The sequence below is a fragment of the Antennarius striatus genome, chromosome 13 (genome assembly GCF_040054535.1).
Source record: "Antennarius striatus isolate MH-2024 chromosome 13, ASM4005453v1, whole genome shotgun sequence".
Classification (NCBI taxonomy): domain Eukaryota; kingdom Metazoa; phylum Chordata; class Actinopteri; order Lophiiformes; family Antennariidae; genus Antennarius; species Antennarius striatus.
This window is the reverse complement of record NC_090788.1, coordinates 12254500-12272746: the sequence shown is the minus strand read 5'-3', so window position 1 is coordinate 12272746 and position 18247 is coordinate 12254500. Positions and strand designations below refer to the sequence as shown.

The following is an 18247-nucleotide window of genomic DNA, read 5'->3' as shown; positions in this document are numbered from 1 at the left end:
TTACATTGGATCCATTATTCATTCACTCCTCATTCATACTTGGTGACGGTAGACAACGTGTGTAGCCACAGCTGCCCTGTGGCAGACTGACAGAGGCGTGGCTGCCAATCTGCGCCTACGGCCCCTCCGACCACCCGCGGAACAATCACACACATTCACACACCAGCGAGTGCCCCACTGTGGGCAAGAGGGGTAAAGTGTCTTGCCCAAGTACACAATGACAAGTGACTCAGCGGGAGCGGGAAGCGCCGATTTTGAATCATTGGACGATCTGCTATACCACTGAGCCACGGTCGCCCCAAAAAGGCGTTCGTTTCACATTCGACTTCCAAGTTTTGTTTGACTTCTAAGACAAAAATAATCCGAATTTTTTGGTTGAATTCGATTTTTTCAATGTCTAAAGCGTTCGAAAACCAAGGTTTGCTTATATAATATATATTATATATATATATATATATATTGGGGCGGCAGTGGCTCAGCGGTAGAGCAGAGGTCTTGAAGACAGATCGCCCAGCCATCGGTGGATCGATTCCCGCTCCCGCCAGAACATCTCCGGAGTGTGAGCTGACAGTGGGAGGCGTCACCTCACCTCCCAGCCACTGCCGAGGCGCCCCTGAGCAAGGCGCCGTCCCCCTTACAAGCTGCTCTATTGGGGCGCACTCCAGGAAGCTGCTGCCCGTCACTCTGTCTCCCGATGTACAGCTTGATGTTGTGTTTGTATACTAACTGCATGATTACAGGCCCCTTTGTGTGCTGTGGTTGTTTCAGGGGCCTGTACATACATAGTGTGTGTGAAAAACTAACACAAAAAAAAAATGTAACAAATGTACACCTGAGTGACAAATGTAATTTCCCCTAGGGGATCAATAAAGTGTATCTTCTTCTTCTTCTTCTTCTTCTTCTTCTTCTATAACTAAACTCCAATAGAACTCAGAACAGAAGCGAATGAATGAACACAACAGAACAAAACTGACCTCCCGAGCAATTAAACAGATGAACTTAATTACTAGTGAGGCCAAACCAAAAATGAATACAGAGGGGGAAATAAAATGGCCACTATATTCCTAACTATAAACTCAAAACTCAATGTAAATCCCCAGCTCCCCCCATGACACAGTATGCTGTGGTACAGTCCAGTAAGGCTGTCAGCAGCCTATCTGAGCCCTCTGCTATGCCTTTGCTGCACCAGAAAATAAAACTCCAGGTAACTCAAAAGAAAAGAAACAAATGTTGATACAAACATAATTTGAATTGTAGGTGCCCAAATGTAATACTGAAAAATATGAAAACTGAAGCTTGTGACTGCAAAATAAAAATATACAGTATTTTCCACACTATAAGGCGCACCTAAAAGCCTTTAATTGTATCAAGAATCGACATGCGCCTTATAATGTACTGCGCCTTATATATGGAATAAATTTTAAATAGGTCATTTATTGAGGGTGCACCTTACATACCAGTGCGTCTTGTAGTATGGAAAATACTGTACTAGTGGTGAGGTGTGGATATCACCATGTGTGGCTGGCCATCACAGCATGCATGAAATCTGTGTTGCGTGTTGCATGAGAGATCCAAGCATGTGAATTAAACTCAGCAGATTACTACATTTGATATGTGATCATATAAATTATCCAACATTAAACACGTAATAAATACTATATAGTACTTAATCAGAGAGTTATAATAACTACATATTTAGAAATAGCTACTATATTTTATAGTGAAAGTTTGTCCTGTTTGTATCATTATCTGTACAGAATGAATGTTTTATGTGTTGCACATGTATGTATCTTACATCTTCTCGCTCAAGCTCAAGCCTTGCTTTAAGTATTCAGTTTCCTAAAGAAAACAAAAATTGTTTCTTCACCAGTTTCAAGTGTCCCATCTAAAATAACAGCAGTAGTGATAGTGTTGTGCTAGATAAATTATTTTGAGTATTTTTATTAAGTTATTGCAGACACTTGAACTGCTTACAGTACCTGCAATATGAAGCATAAACAATGCCATACATGCATCACAGCAAACTGCAGTTTAAAGTCAGACACGTTACAGATTGCAACTCAAGTGTTTCTGTGTGCTTTGTCTCCCAAGTTATTACCCTCCGTCAGCATCTGATAGTGCTCTCTCTATGTATCTGTGCATATTAATCTACAAAACAGAAATCATGCAATCTGTATTTTACAATATCACATTTTTCTGACCCATAAAGAGAAATATTCAGTCATTTACCCATACTCGGCCAGGGATGAGGATGAAATTGACCTTGAGAGGGGCATGATTGTGGAGGTTATCCAGAAGAACTTGGAGGGCTGGTGGAAGATCAGGTAATAAAATGAATGATAACTCTGATTGGTACCATATGTGTATAGCTTTTGGCTGTAATTTTCATTTTAATTGCTCATACTTTTCAATTTTGAATTTTTCGTTGTACTCTATCTCTTTAGATATGCTTATATATTTTAACATGAACTGATGTCAGATCTTAGATAATAATGAGGGAAATAAAAAAAAGTGAGTGATACTATGTTTTAGACTGTCAAGTAATTTTTTTTTATCCCAGTGTTTCCGTCTAAAACCCTTTGAATTTACTTCTCTCCATAAATTCAGGTACCATGGACGTGAGGGCTGGGCCCCAGCTTCCTATCTGAAGAAAGCCGACATCCAGAGCCAGAAGCTGTTAGTAGGAGCAGCTGCTCATTCTAGCGCCAATGATCTGGATGTCGTTTCCAAACACAACCAGCAAAACAATGCAGCCAGAGAAAACCGAGACAACATCCATAAAGAAAACCGGATCTCCTTTCTTTCTGAAAACAAAAGTAAAAAAAGTTATTTCAAATCTAGAAATCTCATTTGTTCATAATCTATTGTGCTGCTAAAAATCCCTTGATGCTGTCTTTTTACAATATATTATAATTAAATGTGAGGAAGGGCAGCAAAGTGAAAAGTACAAATTTCCATCCATTTTCTGCCGCTTTATCCGCCGGAGTGGGTCACGGAGAACTGGAGCCTATCCCAGCTGGCATAGGGCGTGAGGCGGGGGACACTCCGGGTATGATGCCAGTGTGCTGCGGAGCCACACACAAAGACAGACAACCACGCACACACACACTCACTCCCACGGGCAATTTGGGACCAGTCAATTAATCCGAAGCGCATGCTTTTGGAGGTGAGAGGAAGCCGGAGAACCCGGAGAGAACCCAAGCAGACACAGAGAGAACATGTGAACTCCGCACAGAGCAGGACTCAAACCTGGACCCGCCGTGTTGTGAGGCGACAGCGCTATCCATTGCGCCACCGTGCCGCCCTAGTACAAATGTATTCTTGCATATTAAAGACAGACAGTATTGTTTTTTTAGGTTACAATCATATTAACCAGACACAATCAGTATTCTCAGCATTTCACATCAAATCTGAATGGAAATACAATCCTCAACATTTCATTTTGCTTGAATCACACCCAGATTCTAAACTTTCAGCTGGTGTATGTACTTCTTGATTGGGGGTGTTCAGCTCAAAAAAATTGTTTCATTCTTTTCCCTGCACAGAAGTGGGATCCAGACACAGACCTCCTCCACGCAGAGATCTTAGCATTGTAAGTAATCTGGTTATATCTTAATGTGACGGTAGCATTGTAATGGTAGATATCTAATCTCTGGGGGAAGAAATGAATTTAATTCATCTTAATTTGCCCCTATGATCTCCCACAGCCACGTGGTACCAACCTACCCAAGCCACCTGTTCCTCCCCAAGTTGAGGAAGAGTTCTACACCATTTCAGACTTTCAGACCACCATTCCTGATGGTATTAGCTTTCAAGCAGGAGTCAAGGTTGAGGTGTGTTGGTCACTTTACTAAATGTGTGTTAGATTAACAGTTAAAAAAAAACTTGGTTTGAGCAAAGATTCTTATTTATTTTATGTCACTGCCATTAGGGGCACATCGTGATTCCACTGTCTTACTGTGTGAAAAAGTTTTTGATAGGGCTATGGTCTATCCACATTTGAAAAATATGTGCTTTGATGGGCCCTAAAGGTGTGCATTTTACAATTCTTGATGTTGCTGAAATAACTTGAATCTAAATGCAAGAAGCAGCAGAAGCCATAAAGATAAAGTGGAGTTTATGTCATATTAGTAGGTTCAAGTGTGGCATACCAATCATTTAAAGAGACTACACAATAACACTTTTATTTCATTTTTGATTATACAGTCAACCCTCGGTTTTCAAACATAATCCGTTCCAGAAGGCTGTTTGAAAAGTGAGTTGTTCAAAATCCGAAACTATTTTTCCCATTTTAATTAATGTAAATAATTTTAATCCGTTCCAAGTTAAAAAACAACATTTCTAATTTTTCTTTTTTACTATTTTACACCATAAACTGCACTGTATACTGTTTACCATAAATAAAAAGGGGTAGAAATAGACACTGTTTTATTTTAATAAAAGATATCCTATCAAACTTTGAACACAAATGCGCTACGGAGGAAGCATCCTGGGCATTCAAGTTCGCTCGGCTCCCGAGTGAGTTACGTTCAGGTACGCTCGGCTTCTTTTGGTTTGGTCAAGAGCTGAATTTTGGTCGAGTTCAGAGACGTAAAATTCTTGGATTTTCTGGTCGAAAACCGATTTGGTCGAGAACAGAAGCGTTCGAAAACCGAGGTTTGACTGTAATCTGTTCACGTTGGTGCATGTGGAGTTTTTCTAGTAGTTGTAGCATCCTTGTCCTCCAATTTATAATTAATTACGCAAAAAAAAAAAAAAGTGACATTGAGCATTTTTTGCCCACCAGGTGATAGAGAAGAATGCAAGTGGTTGGTGGTACATCCAGATAGATGACAAAGAGGGCTGGGCCCCTGCCAACTTTATTGACAAGTACAAAAAGACCAGTAATGCCCTGCGTCCCAATTTCCTTGCACCTCTGCCCGATGAGATGGAGAAGCTGAGACTGGATGATGGTGGTTCTTCAAATGTTTCATGTACAGATGACACTTGGTCCAAGCCCTTACCAGATGAGCCAACCACAGTCTCCGAGGCATGTGCCTGGCCTAAACTGAGAGATTGGAAGTCCAGTTCCAGTAAAGTGGGATCTGGGCCTTTACCTCCACCTGCCCCAGTTGAGGAGAAACCAGCTCTACCACCTCGTCGGGAGTCCATTAATAAGAGCTTTGAATTGGAGGCAGCAGACAAACAGAGACTTGATCATTCCAAACCTTTGCCCCCCAAACCCCTAGCACCTGGGGTCATTGTACCACCGGTTGCACCCAAAGCTGAACCCTACAAACAGGACAAACCACCAGATACCAAGAAAGAAGACAAAAGCAAGCCTCTTCTACGCAATGAAATGGGTCTTGAATGTGGCCACAAGGTGTCAGCCAAAGAGGTGAAGAAATTTAATCTGAAACCTGTGCCTAAACAGCCACCAAAACCCAAATCTGAACCCCTGGAGGAGAGACCAGAAACTTCCCCAACAGTGTTAAAGCCAAAGCCAGTGATCCGGCCTAAACCTATTCCAGTTGCCAAGCCAGACCCTCCAGCCGAGAACACACTGGATATCACCAACCTGAGAAGCAAGCTGAGGCCATCAAAACCTGCAGATCCCAATTTTGCACCTGACTCTCCAACAACACCGAATGGTTCAACTGGTAAATACTGTAATGAGCCAAAACTTACTCCAAAACACATGAATGGTCATAGCCAAGAGAGTTCATCGCCCCCTGCAAAGCCAGCAGTACCTCCCCACAAGGAACCCCCTCAAAGACCTGCCATGGCTCCAAGGAGGCCTCCTCCTCCAAAAAAGGAGGATCCTTCAAGTTCAACTGAACCCAAGCCTGCTTTAAAAGAAATCCAGGATACACATAAAGCTGTACCACCACAACTCAGCAGACCCCCTCCCCCCAAACCCAAAGGTTTTTCTTTGGTGCCTTCAAACAAAGAGAAACAGCTCAAGGTTAATAGAGTCCAGATTCCTCCTAAGCCCATGCTGAAGAGTGAGAAGCCTGGTCCTCCCAAGGACAAGCTTCCTCCTTTGCTTAAGGAGCCCAGTAAAGATGTGTTGTATTTAGCTGTGGCAGACTATGAAGGGGATGACAACACATCCAGCTTCAAGGTGGGTACAGTGTTCGAAGTCCTGGAAAAAAATGGTAGTGGCTGGTGGTTCTGCAAAAACGTACAAGAGGAGGTTGAGGGCTGGATCCCCTCCAATTACCTCAGCAAGAAACTGAATTGAAGGTCTCTAAAAATAGTTGCCAAAGAAATTAATTTTAAAAACATCAAAAAGTTGTTGCTTATTAGCCTTTTTTATTTATAGTTACCCTTTTTTCTACCAAAACTAAACCAGCAAAAACACCTGACCTTGTTGGGTCTTGTGATGTTTACTTCATTTTGTTTTCATCTGAATACTATTACATGAGCTCTTTAGGCAAAAAGAATAGATGCTACAACAACGGGAAATGTATCTTCACTCATACCTTCAATGATGCAGTCGCTCGAATGTATAAGTCCTTTCCTTCTTAATGCAAAGAAGAAAAAAGTCAAGTGTCTTGGACAGAGACTGCACCTGAACTCACTGGGGGAGTTCAATGATTATATCCGACTTTAAAGCAATATTAACAATTACTAATATATGAACGATACATCTTTGCCAAGTAGAAGTGCTGTTTTGTTATACTAGAAACTAGAAAATGCCTATGTTATACTAGAAATGCCTATTAGTCTTATGCTACTGCCTGGCTTTCATCATTGACTAATGTAGCAATTTAACAGGTGTACCTTTACAGTTAAGTTTTTACACCCTGAAGGAAACAGAATGCCACAGCGCATTTGTTTTCTCAGTTGTATTTGTCAGTTGTATTAGGAATTAGGTTTTTTATGTTTAGTAACAAATATCCAGAAATGTTAAGAGTCAAGAATGTCCAAACATTTCCAAATGAACTTTTTATGTCACCTCACACACAAAATAACTATTATAATTATTCACAGTATTGTAAGTGTACAGCCAGTTCTTAACTGAAGTTTGGTGGTCACATAACAGCAAAATATGATCATTGTATAAATGTATTACATTAATGCTTGACTGGTCTCAAGTATGGTCAGAATTTAAAAAAAAGTATTTTTATTGTGTAGAAAAAGCACATATTAGCTGTCACTTTGTGTTGATGGCCTATCTGTTGTTTTTACTCGGTGTGGATACAAAAGCAAAAGACTAATGGGATTTCTCAAGTGAAAGAAATACATGTGACTATGGTGTCTCCCTCAAACCAAGTGAAACAAGTGGTCCAGAAATGATCAAATGCACTCTACATAGTTAATTGTTTACGAAGAATTTTAAAAGTGCAAGTTCTTGTTGTTCACATGGTCAGACAAGGCTAGCTGTAGCGGTTCTTCTGCTTCTAGTCGCTGTAGTACTTTCCTTTCCAGTTTGAGGCAGATTCAAGTATCCAACTAGGAAACCAGTTATGATTACAATGTACAATGCAAGGTACAATGCAAAGCAAATGTGTTGGCATCACCATTTAAGTATTGTAATCTTTTACTTCTTTTGCTTTTTGCTATGTATTTTTCATTACATCAAGTCTAATTTTAATCAAGTCAATAAAATATTTTGATTTTTCCTTTCAGCTGTTACACTGTGTCTAATTTGATTGTCGCGTGTTGTTTCTTGAAGTTCATGTAAAAAGGACAAAACTGAAGACTGCCAGTGTCCCTCAAACTAACCAGTTCACGGAAGGGAAATAAATTAAGGTGCATCTTACATGGCAACACGTAAGATGGCAACTATGACAACTGCTTTCTGTGTATCTAAAGAAGCTCCTAGCTGACAGGCTTTGACGTTAAAGGGTTAAGGGTGGCTCGTTGAAATCCACCCAACAGTCCATTCATTCACTCACCTTCTTTTCAATTGCCCCTTGGGAACTACTAAAGTTTTTTGAATTAAGGCTGTGGGAGGAAAAACTCCGACTGTTGTTTGCGCGTATGCAGCAACTAGCAGCTCGGAGTATTCAGCCTTCTTGGGGTCCCTGAATGAGGTCGTTCACAGGATTCCTGTAGGGGACTCCATTCTTCTTTTGGGGGACTTCAATGCACACATGTGCAATGATGGAGACACCTGGAAGGGCGTGATTGGGATGAGTGGCCTCCCTGATCTAAACCCGAGCGGTGTTATGTTGTTGGACTTCTGTGCTAGTCATGACTTGTTCATAACACTATGTTTGAACACAAGGATGCTCATAAGTGTACCTGGTACCAGAGCACCCTGGGTCGGAGGTCAATGATGGATCCTGTGATCGTATCATCTGACCTTCGACCGTGTGTTTGACATTCGGGTGAAGAGAGGGGCAGTGAGTCAACTGATCACCACCTGGTGGTGAGTTGGGTCCGTTGGCGGGGAAAACCCTGGATAGACCTGGTAAGCCAAAACGAGTAGTGCGGGTGAACTGGGTACGTCTGGAGGAGGACTCAGTCCGCGAGGCCTTCAATTCACACTTCCAAATGAGCTTTTTGTGCATCCCTGTGGAGGCTCGGGAAATCAAACCTGAATGGTCAATGTTCAAAGCTTCCATTGCTGAAGCTGCGGCTGAGAGCTGTGGTCTCAAGGTCTAGGGTGCCTCAAGGGACAGTAACCCTTGAACACCATGGTGGACCCAGGTGGTCAGGGAAGCTGTCCGACTGAAGGAGGCTCACAGGGGCATGTTGTCCCTGGGGACGCCTGGGGCAGTTGCAGGATACCGACAGGCCAGAGGGAGCCTCAGTTGTGATGGAGGCAAAACAAAGGGTTTGGGAGGATTTCAGCGATGCCATGGAGAAGGACTTTCAGACGGGACCAAAGTTGTTCTGGAAGACTGTCCGACACCTCATGGGGGTATACTTGCCGTATACATCCAAGCTGTATACGGCAAGGATGGGACACGATTGACTTTGACTGAGGAGGTTGTCGGTCGGTGGAAGGAACACTGTGAGGAACTTTTGAATCCAACTACTCCAAGTGGCCCGTCCTCTGTTGCAAAGGCAGAGCTGACGGTTGATGGGGGATTCAAATCAATCTCTCTGGGCGAAGTCACTGAGGCAGTTAAACAACTTCACGGTGGCAAAGCCCCGGGTGTTGATGAGATTCGCCCGGAAATGCTGAAGGCTCTGGGTGTTGAGGGGCTGTCATGGATGACACACCTCTTTAACATTGCATGGAAGTCTGGGACAGTGCCGAAAGAGTGGCAGACTGTGGTGGTGGTTCTTCTTTTCAAAAAGGGGGACTAGAGGGTGTGTGCCAACTACAGGGGCATCACACTCCTCAGCCTCCCTGGGAAGGTTTACTCCAAGGTTCTGGAAAGGAGGGTCCGGCCGATTGTCGAACTTCAGACTGAGGAGGAACAATGTGGGTTCCGTCCTGGTCGTGGAACAACAGACCAGCTCTTCGCTGTCGCAGGGATCCTAGAGGTGGCTTGGAATATGCCCGTCCAGTCTACCTGTGATTTGTGGACTTCGCGAAGGCTTAAGATCGGGTTTCCAGGCACTTACTGTGGGAGGTACTGCGGGAGTATGGGGTGAGGGGGCCTCTTCTTATGGCTATTCAATCCCTGTACGCCCAATGTGAGAGCCTTGCTTGGGTTTTCAGCAGTAAGTCGGACTTGTTCCAGGTGGCTATTGGCCTTTGCCAGGGCTGCGCTTTATCACCAATTCAGTTTGTGACAGGATATACTGTAGATGCATAGTCATGAGGAGGAGGGTTTGCAGTTTGGTGGGCTGTGGATTGTATTGCTGCATTTTGCAGATGATGTGGTCCTATTTGCGTCATCGGCCTGTGACCTGCAGCGCTCACTGGTCCGGTTTGCCACCGAGTGTGAAGCGGCAGGGATTAGAATCAGCACCTCCAAATCCGAGGCTATTGTCCTCAGCGGGAAGCTGGTGGATTGTCTTCTCCGATTGGGGAATGAGGTCCTTCCACAAGTGAAGGAGTTTAAATATCTTGGGGTCTTGTTCACGAGTGAGGGAACAATGGAGCAAGAGATTGGACGGAGAATTGGGGCAGCAGGAGCGGTATTGCAGTCACTTTACCGTACTGTTGCCACAAAAAGAGGGGGCTAAGCCGAGAGGCAAAGCTCTCCATCTACCATTCAATCTTCGTTCCTACCTTCACCTATGGTCTTGAGCGATGGGTCTTGACCAAAAGAACGAGATTGCGGATACAAGTGTGGTGGAAAGTTTTTAATATAATAAAATAATAAAATAATATAGTAAAATAATATCATCTCATTGAACCAAAGATCTGGATTGGTGTGTGTGTCATATTATTCAGCGCTTGTGAAGGTGGCCCCAGGATGTCTCGAGGTCATGAAGACGCTGCATGAAAATAATTCCTGTTAGACCATATTTGGAAATGCTTGCATGACTGTGGGTATCCTTGGAAGAAGTTAGACACTGACATAAGCAGCAAGCCAGATCATTTCATATGCTATACCTGAAATTAGAATGTATGTTTCTGGACAGGGTCATCCAAAGAATGTCTGCAGCAGATATGTCCTCACAGGGTTCACGTGACTGATTATATTATGTCATCAAATAGTTTTGTGAAACTGTCGACTTGATATTTCTGGTAACGTCTGGAGGTCATGACGTACCAACTGAAAGCCCGTAAAGAACTGGTTGAAAGCAGATGGGCCGAGGTTAATACCTCCCCCTAGTCACACCTTTAGAGTATAAAAAGATATGTGATCCATTTCCTAGTTTTTACTTGAAGTTTTTTCCTGTACCCAGAATATTCTGCAACACACCGGAGGACTTTTTCATCGTCTCCAGAGCTCTCATCATGCTTAGATAAGTGTTTGTTAAACTTGTCTGTTTGTTGAACCTGTCTGTCTGTCAATATCATCGATGATGTTATTGGACTCATACTCAACCTGTGGATGATATCATTGTACTGCTACTCAATCTATACGTGATTTGAATTGACAAATAAATATCTTGTATTTTAAACACTGTCTCCTGTCCTTAAGAAAAACGAAACCCCCACCACACAAGCCACAGAAGTGGGCTTTCTCAGGTGGATAGCATATTGTCTCAGTTAGAGATAAGGTGAGAAACGCTGATATTCGTGAGGGGTAGAGCCGTTGCTCCTTCGTGTGGAAAGTAATCAGCTGAGGTGGTTTGGGCATCTGGTTTGGATGCCTCCGGGGAGCCTCCCTAGGGAGATGTTTCTGGCACGTCCAGGTTTGTGTGTGTGTGTGTGTGTGTGTGGGTGGGTGGGGGTGCCCTTCTCCAACCAAGGTGCGTGGGTGTCCTTTTCCTGGAGACCCAATCCTGGGGAATCATGCTGTTTTTGTTTGCCCAAATTTCTTCCAACGAGGTGGGTATCTCTTAAACAGGAAGCAAAAGAGACACTAAAGCAAACAACGCAGAAGTATTCTCAGTTGGCAATCTATCATATAATTTACCTTTTCCGCACCACCACCATACATCAGTTCTACTGATGGTCACAAACGTCCCATCAACCCTTTGCGTGGTGCTACACCAGGCAGGATCTATGCGGCCTAATTCATACCTAGTTCCGGTAGAGATAGTAATACAAATACATTTTTGAGGAGCTACCCTTTTATAGAATAGAAGTTTTATTTTAGCATCTCTAACAATCGGATATGTTCGATCCCAATGAGAACAATGTGGGTCAGGGATATTAATTGAGGTCATCACAGTATGCAAACACTCGGTATTTAAGCTGGCAGGGACTACTTTAAGTATGGGTCTTGGGCCCATGCATACTACACAATCAGAGCGGGAAACGTTAGCAGCTTGTTCTACCATAAGGAGCCAATTGTTATTTCTCCTGGACACGCCTGTATGCACCCGAAACCAATCATCCCCCTTCCACTGTTGGCGGTTATTCAATTGCCCCACCTTCTTACGATTTTCATTCAATTGCACCCCCTTCTTACGGGTTTCTGGTGTCATCACAGGGACAGTGGTGGTGTTTGCGTAACAGATTGTCAACGTGAATCCAGGTTCCTGACCGCTACTATAGGCCCAGAGTGTGAGACTAACACACCCACTTTCCTTCATGTTTTCCTGCCCAGTCGTGTCTACTTCAAGTATCACACCCGTATTTGTTTTCCATATCTTAAAAGCGTTTCTCGTACTTCTAGCCTGCCCTACTGACCAGCGTGTCCAATCGTATCCCGTTTCCGCCAGTAAGGAATCCCAGTAGAGTCCCCCTGTCAAATATCACTCACACGCCTCCCAATCCTGTCCTTTCTGGCCCCTTTCATTGATTAACGCTGTATAGGGTATTTGGGTCATAGTCGGGCTATTAGTGGCAATGCAAATTCTTAACGCCTGTTGCCGTATACAGGATATGGGGTGGGGTGGGGTCTTACACTCCCACTCATCTATTGGTATGTTCCCACTGTGTCTGTGGCTGACCACCCCATTGTCTCCCGCCATGTCTGAAAGAGTAAGTCCCCCAAAACATAAAAAGAAAAGTAAAATGAAAACTAAAGTAACTAAAGTAAGTGTAACCCCCTTCCCCCTCCGGGACAGGGGAAACCCCAGCCCACCAAAAAACCACATGTCTTTAAGTCGAGGTATCGGGTCTAAGCATAGAATAATGATACCACTTGGGTCCCTTGCTGTACTGCCGGACAGCCCTGTCAGTCCGTGCCACAACCTTGAATGGACCCGTCCAGCGAGGTTCAGCCCACTTTCTGGACAAACTTTTCAGGAAGACACGATCCCAGACTGGAGGACCGTGGTCAGGAGCTGGAACTGCAGCCGCAGAATGATCCTGTACCTGTTGAGACATGTCATGTGCCAAAGAATGCAATTGACACCAATACATTTTGGAGGAAAGATCAGAAAGTGGAACTTCCTGGTATGGAATCAAAGAACTAGCCGGGCCAGGCATTAACCTGCCCGTCAACATCTCATAAGGGGAGAAACCAGTCCTGGTATTAATCCCCTGTCTTATTGTCAATAAGACAAAAGGCAACACTTGCAGCCAATTAAGGCCAGTTGAGGACATTACTTTAGCCAATTTGTCCTTCGGTGAGCGGTTCATCCATTCCACTCTTCCCTGACTCTGAGGATGATAAACAGAACCAAAGGTGTGTTTTAAACCCAACATTTGTTCCACTTTTACCAATGAGTACTCATGAAATGCCTGCCGTTGTCAGATCTAATTCGAGCTGGAAAACCATGTGTGGGTATGTAGTGATTAACAAGAGCCTTAATAACTTAGGCTGAATCGTCTTTGGCACACTGGTAAGCCTCAGGCCAGCCAGTGAACGAATCGACAATGACAAGCAGATACCGTTTACCCTGAACCCGAATTTGCATGTCAGTGAAATCAAGAGAAATTTCTGCACCTGGCCAGAGTGCTGGAGCCAATTGACCTGGGGTGGGCTTAAGTGTGGGTTTGACATTGAAATATTTACAGGTTTCACACTCATTACAATGATTCCAGATCAAATCGGTCATGTTAGGGTTGGACAATTGGACAATTTTGCATATTCTGAACGCCAATGTGAGCAGGACCGTGGGCCTCTGATAACACTGTTTTGGATAACTGGCCCATGGGAAGAGCCAGACAGCCCTTCCCCACAGGGAATCAGATGTTTTAGAAGCACCCTTAGAACGCCAAAAGTTTACTTTTTCTGGTGAAGCAGAATTTTGATGACCAAGCACCTCTTGCAATGTCCATGTGTGTGCAGGTGACATAGGCATAGGAGATTGTGGCATACTCACCATGACTTTGTCTGAAAGCCAATACCCTGCTGCCTGCTTCGCTGCCTGATCTGCTGCTGCATTACCTTTAGCCTGCAACGTGTTGGCTTTTCTGTGTCCTGGTGTTTTGACAATAGCCAATGTGGAGGGCAACGTAATGCTGGCTGACAGTCTCTCAATCAATGGTCTATGAGCTATGGGAGCCCCCTTAGCTGTAAGAAAACCTGTCCTCTTCCATTCCTGTAGATTCAACACTGCTTCACCCACCACGTAGGCTGAGTCTGAATATACCGTCAAGTCTTGTCCCTCGCCTGCCTCTAGGGCCAAACACAAAGCCAAAGCCTCAGCACCTTGGGCTGAGGGGCTGTCCATCAGTTGGGTGGTGGAGGTCAGGTCAAAGTCACCAGTCAAGGGGTTGTATTGGACGACTGCTGCTGCCGCCTTCAACGAGCCGTCAGTGTGTCTGAAACAACATCCCTCTGAAAAGAGAATTAACCCTGTAGACAGTGGTGTGGTTTGTAAATCTGGGCGAGGTTTGAGGTCACTCTGAATCAGAAAAGTGCATTCATGTGGTGTCCCTGAATAACTAATATAGTCTGCCATGTTGACGCCGGAATGGAGTTTGTCGCAAAGCAGACATGGTGAAGGCCTAAGACGCAACAAACGATGTGACTGAATGTTCTGTGAGAATGATAAGTGGGTGGCCTCGAACTATGTGTGCTGTTTTGGTTATCAATGTAGCAAGACCTGCCGCATATCTGGTACAAGGTGGCTGTCTACTCTCAATGGGGTCAAGACGAGCACTACAAGACATCAAAATGTGTCGTTCACCTTCAACCTTCTGATACAGGACGCCGTTAGCAATATCATCTGAGATGGAAACATTCAGATGGAACACAGTGCCTGAATCTGGCGTAGCCAAAGCATTAACAAGTCTGACAAAGCAATCTGATGTTTCTGTATCCCACTCAAGTTTGGCGGTGGGGTTCTTGTGACCGTGTTATTTTATCAGTGCACGTAGTGGTGTCGTGTGTTCAACAAAACAAGGGATGTAGTGTCTACTGTAACTGCACAAACCCAAAAATGATAGCATGTCTTTTACCGTTTGAGGCTTTGGACGGTGCAGGATAGAGCGATGAGCCGTAGACATTGCCGAACCATGTGCTGACACAACACGTCCCAGGAAAGTGATTTCCTGCAATACTGTAATTTCTGTTTGGACACTTTGAAACCACATGAGAACAATTTCCTCAATAAACATTCAGTGGCTTCTAAACAAATTCCAGGTATCTCACATGCCAACAAGAGATCATCCACGTACTGAACTAACACACAACCTTCAGGCAACTGCATGTCAGACAACATTGTTTTCAAAGCCTTATTGAAGATTCAGGGCTGCTCTTAAATCCTTGCCGGAGTCTAGTGTTTTGTGACTTGACTCCATGATACCAAAATGCAAAGTATTTTCTGGAATCTGGTTGTAGAGGTAAGCAAAAGAAAGCATTTGCCAAATCCACTGCTGTGAACCATTTGAATTTAGGTGAGAGTGATGTCAATACCCTATGTGGATCAGGTACAGGTGGAACTGGAGTTATTGTTACATCATTTATGGCTCTGAAATCATGTGCCATTCGATAACTTACTCCATCTGGTTTTTGGACTGGCCTCAATGGGGTTAACCCATCTGATTCTTCCAGAACACCAGCATCCCACAGTCCACATAGTGTACTCTCCATCCCCTCGTTTGCTGCTTCCGGCCATGGGTACTGTTTTCTGCAAACAACTTGTGCATCAAAAATGTTTAGTACAACATCAGGGTTATCTTTACAATTCCCTACATCAAATGGACCTGTAGACCATATCCCTTTGGGGATAGAATCTAACATTACCTGACTATCCTCATGATCTGTTAAGTCTCTGCCATGTTCGCATGAAATGAGGTGATGTTGCAATGTCGCTGTATCAGTCATGAAACCTAAAATTCTGTATGATTTAGTTGATGGTGAGAATTGAACTTGTGAAATTTGTGAATCCTGCCAATCAGTAAGGCTAACTAAGCGTTTGACCATGGGTCCCAGTTCCCTCGGCTCATGTCCTGAAGACACCGCCAATGAAATGTGGGGAACTGATGTGCTTCCCATTTCAAACATGCTCTGTTCTGGTGTCAAAATCTTGTGTGCCGCAACGCCTTCAGTTGAGATGTAAATGTGCTCGGAATGTAACTGCCAACTATCATCTATGTGTGATCTGAACCTATCTTCATATGTTTCATTGTGGTCCCTATCATAAAACAGTGTGCAACGTAGTGGTTCGATAGGAGGCAGGTAGGGTGCACAGGACTGAATCCAAGGCTTCCACATGGCATACACGGAACACACGCCAGGGTCAGCGGAGGGTGTCTCTGGTTGAACCTCTGCCCAGTAGATGTCAGCAGTGGGTGAGGTTGGAACTGGTCGCATCAGCCATTGTCCATTGTGTCCAGCTTCACTGCAAAAAACTTGAGTACCATCTGGGAACCGGACAGTCAAAACCTTGTGGTCCACACAAAATGGTAGCGTTTGTGGCAATTAGCAAGTCTCTGCCTATCAGATTAACAGGTGTTTTTGGTGATGCAATGAACCTGTGTCTTAAACAATGTCCCACTAACACAGTAGGTAATGTTTTGGTGAAAGGCAGAACCTGGGGTTTTCCCGAGAAGCCCATCAATGATATGCTGTCTGATGTAACATTGACTGCGGTACAGGTGTATTGTAAGTGGAATATGTGGCTCCAGTGTCTACCAGGCAGCTGACAGCCTTACCGCACACAGTCAGAGGAAGCATTGGTTCTGCCATTCCGTTGCCTCCAGGGCTCCCCAGGCATCCCTAGGCTGTCCACTAGGGGTCCTCCTCCCCCTCTGTCACTGTTTCCCCAGTGTAATATTGACCATATTGCTGCTGTCCATTCGTTCCCCCCAGCCGCGGGTTGTTTGGTGCCCATGGATAGATGCCCCCTCTGCCACGTCCCGGAAATTCTCTGCCTCGAGGTGGTCGTGGACCGTACCATTGTGGTCTTAGTCAGGCCTGTGGGCAACTGCGACTCCAATGATTAAGATCACCACAGATGAAACATCCAGGCTGATTACCTGAGTATGATCCGTTGCCACCATAGCTTTCACCTCCTCCTCGGGCCCAGACCAGCCACCACGACCCTGCCACATAACACTGTCAGCTGAATTTGACTTTATATCATTTATATCATTTGACTTAGATCTAGCTCTCAGATAAGTTTAATTTAAGTAATTGTGTCTGCATGTGTTGGACATTGGCATTGTGGTCGGCCTCTGTTCTCTGATAATGTGTTAAATGATGCACAAGGTGATGGCGGTAACGGCCTTCTACCATAATCAAGAAATCTGGATCACCTGTTAATTTATTCTTCAGTGGAAGTGTCAAACCATTCAAGAGAGCTGTTCTAAACAGTGTCTCAGATACCTTATTGTTGGAGGGATGTGCTCCATTGCCGTTGACCATTTGGCCAGACAGTTGTCATAATACACCAATGGTTCCTCCTTACCATCCCATGGGAACGAGGTAGGGGTGTTTCCACGGGGTGTCGGGAATTCCTCTCTCAGCACATTAAACAAGGCTCTGGCATACAGTCCGAACGGTTTCTATGCTCCCACACCATGCAATCCTGCTGCTGTTTTGACAGCTGAAATTTTCATAGGGGTTAGTGCAGTTCCTAACAATTGCAATACATCTCCTACTGCTAAAGTTTGACCTGAGGTCATGGCTAACATGTGTCCAATCCATTGACCCGCTCCTTGAGAGAGGGGTGGTAACTTTTTAGCCATACCTTCAAGGAGATGGTGGCCAAGGAGACCAAGGAGATGGTGGTGGACTTCAGGAGGAAGAGACACTCCCCTCCCCCCTGCACATCGGAGGAGCAGCTGTGGAGGTGGTTTCCAGCTACAGGTACTTGGGGGTTCAACTCACTGAGGACCTCACCTGGAGCTGTAACACCTCCTACCTGCTCAGGAAGGCCCACCAGCGGCTCTACTTCCTCAGAAAGCTGAGGCGTGCTGGACTGGGCGGTCCCGTCGTGAAGGCTTTCTACAGGGGAGCGGTGGAGAGCATCCTCACCACCAGCATCACGGTGTGGCACGGCAGCTGCTCTGCAGCAGACAGGAAAGCCCTGCAGAGGGTTTTGAAGGCTGCACAGAGGACTGTAGGGGGTGGCCTACCTACCACCACAGAAATCTACATAAGTAGGTGTAGAAGGAGGGCCACCCAAATCATGAGAGACCCCACCCACCCAGCACACAGTCTGTGCCAACCCCTCCCCTCAGGCAGGAGACTACGGAGCATCCGGAGCAGGACCACCAGGCTGAGGAACAGCTTCTTCCCAGAGGCCGTTAGACAGCTGAACTCCTGTGGTGCTCTGTAGTCACTCTCACGACGCCCCGAGTGTCACCACAGACACACAGGGATCTGGTGCAATATGGTGCTTCATCAGGTGCAATGGATGGAGCACCCACATACTTACCCACATACAGCTGCTACAC

The 18247-nt window shown here is 44.8% G+C and overlaps 1 protein-coding gene across 4 annotated transcripts in view; it reads left to right on the top strand.

Annotated features, from left to right (window-relative positions):
* Window positions 1-7613, top strand: part of sh3pxd2b (SH3 and PX domains 2B) — a 30597-nt gene extending 22984 nt beyond the window's left edge. For all 4 annotated transcript variants that reach the window (XM_068330761.1, XM_068330759.1, XM_068330760.1 and 1 more), the window contains 5 exons: window positions 2210-2324; window positions 2608-2816; window positions 3546-3592; window positions 3708-3833; window positions 4787-7613. In XM_068330761.1, the coding sequence (XP_068186862.1) occupies window positions 2210-2324; window positions 2608-2816; window positions 3546-3592; window positions 3708-3833; window positions 4787-6223 (1934 nt within the window). In that variant the 3' untranslated portion in view covers window positions 6224-7613. The remainder of the gene's footprint in view (window positions 1-2209; window positions 2325-2607; window positions 2817-3545; window positions 3593-3707; window positions 3834-4786) is intronic.
* The last annotated feature ends 10634 nt before the right edge of the window (window positions 7614-18247 follow it).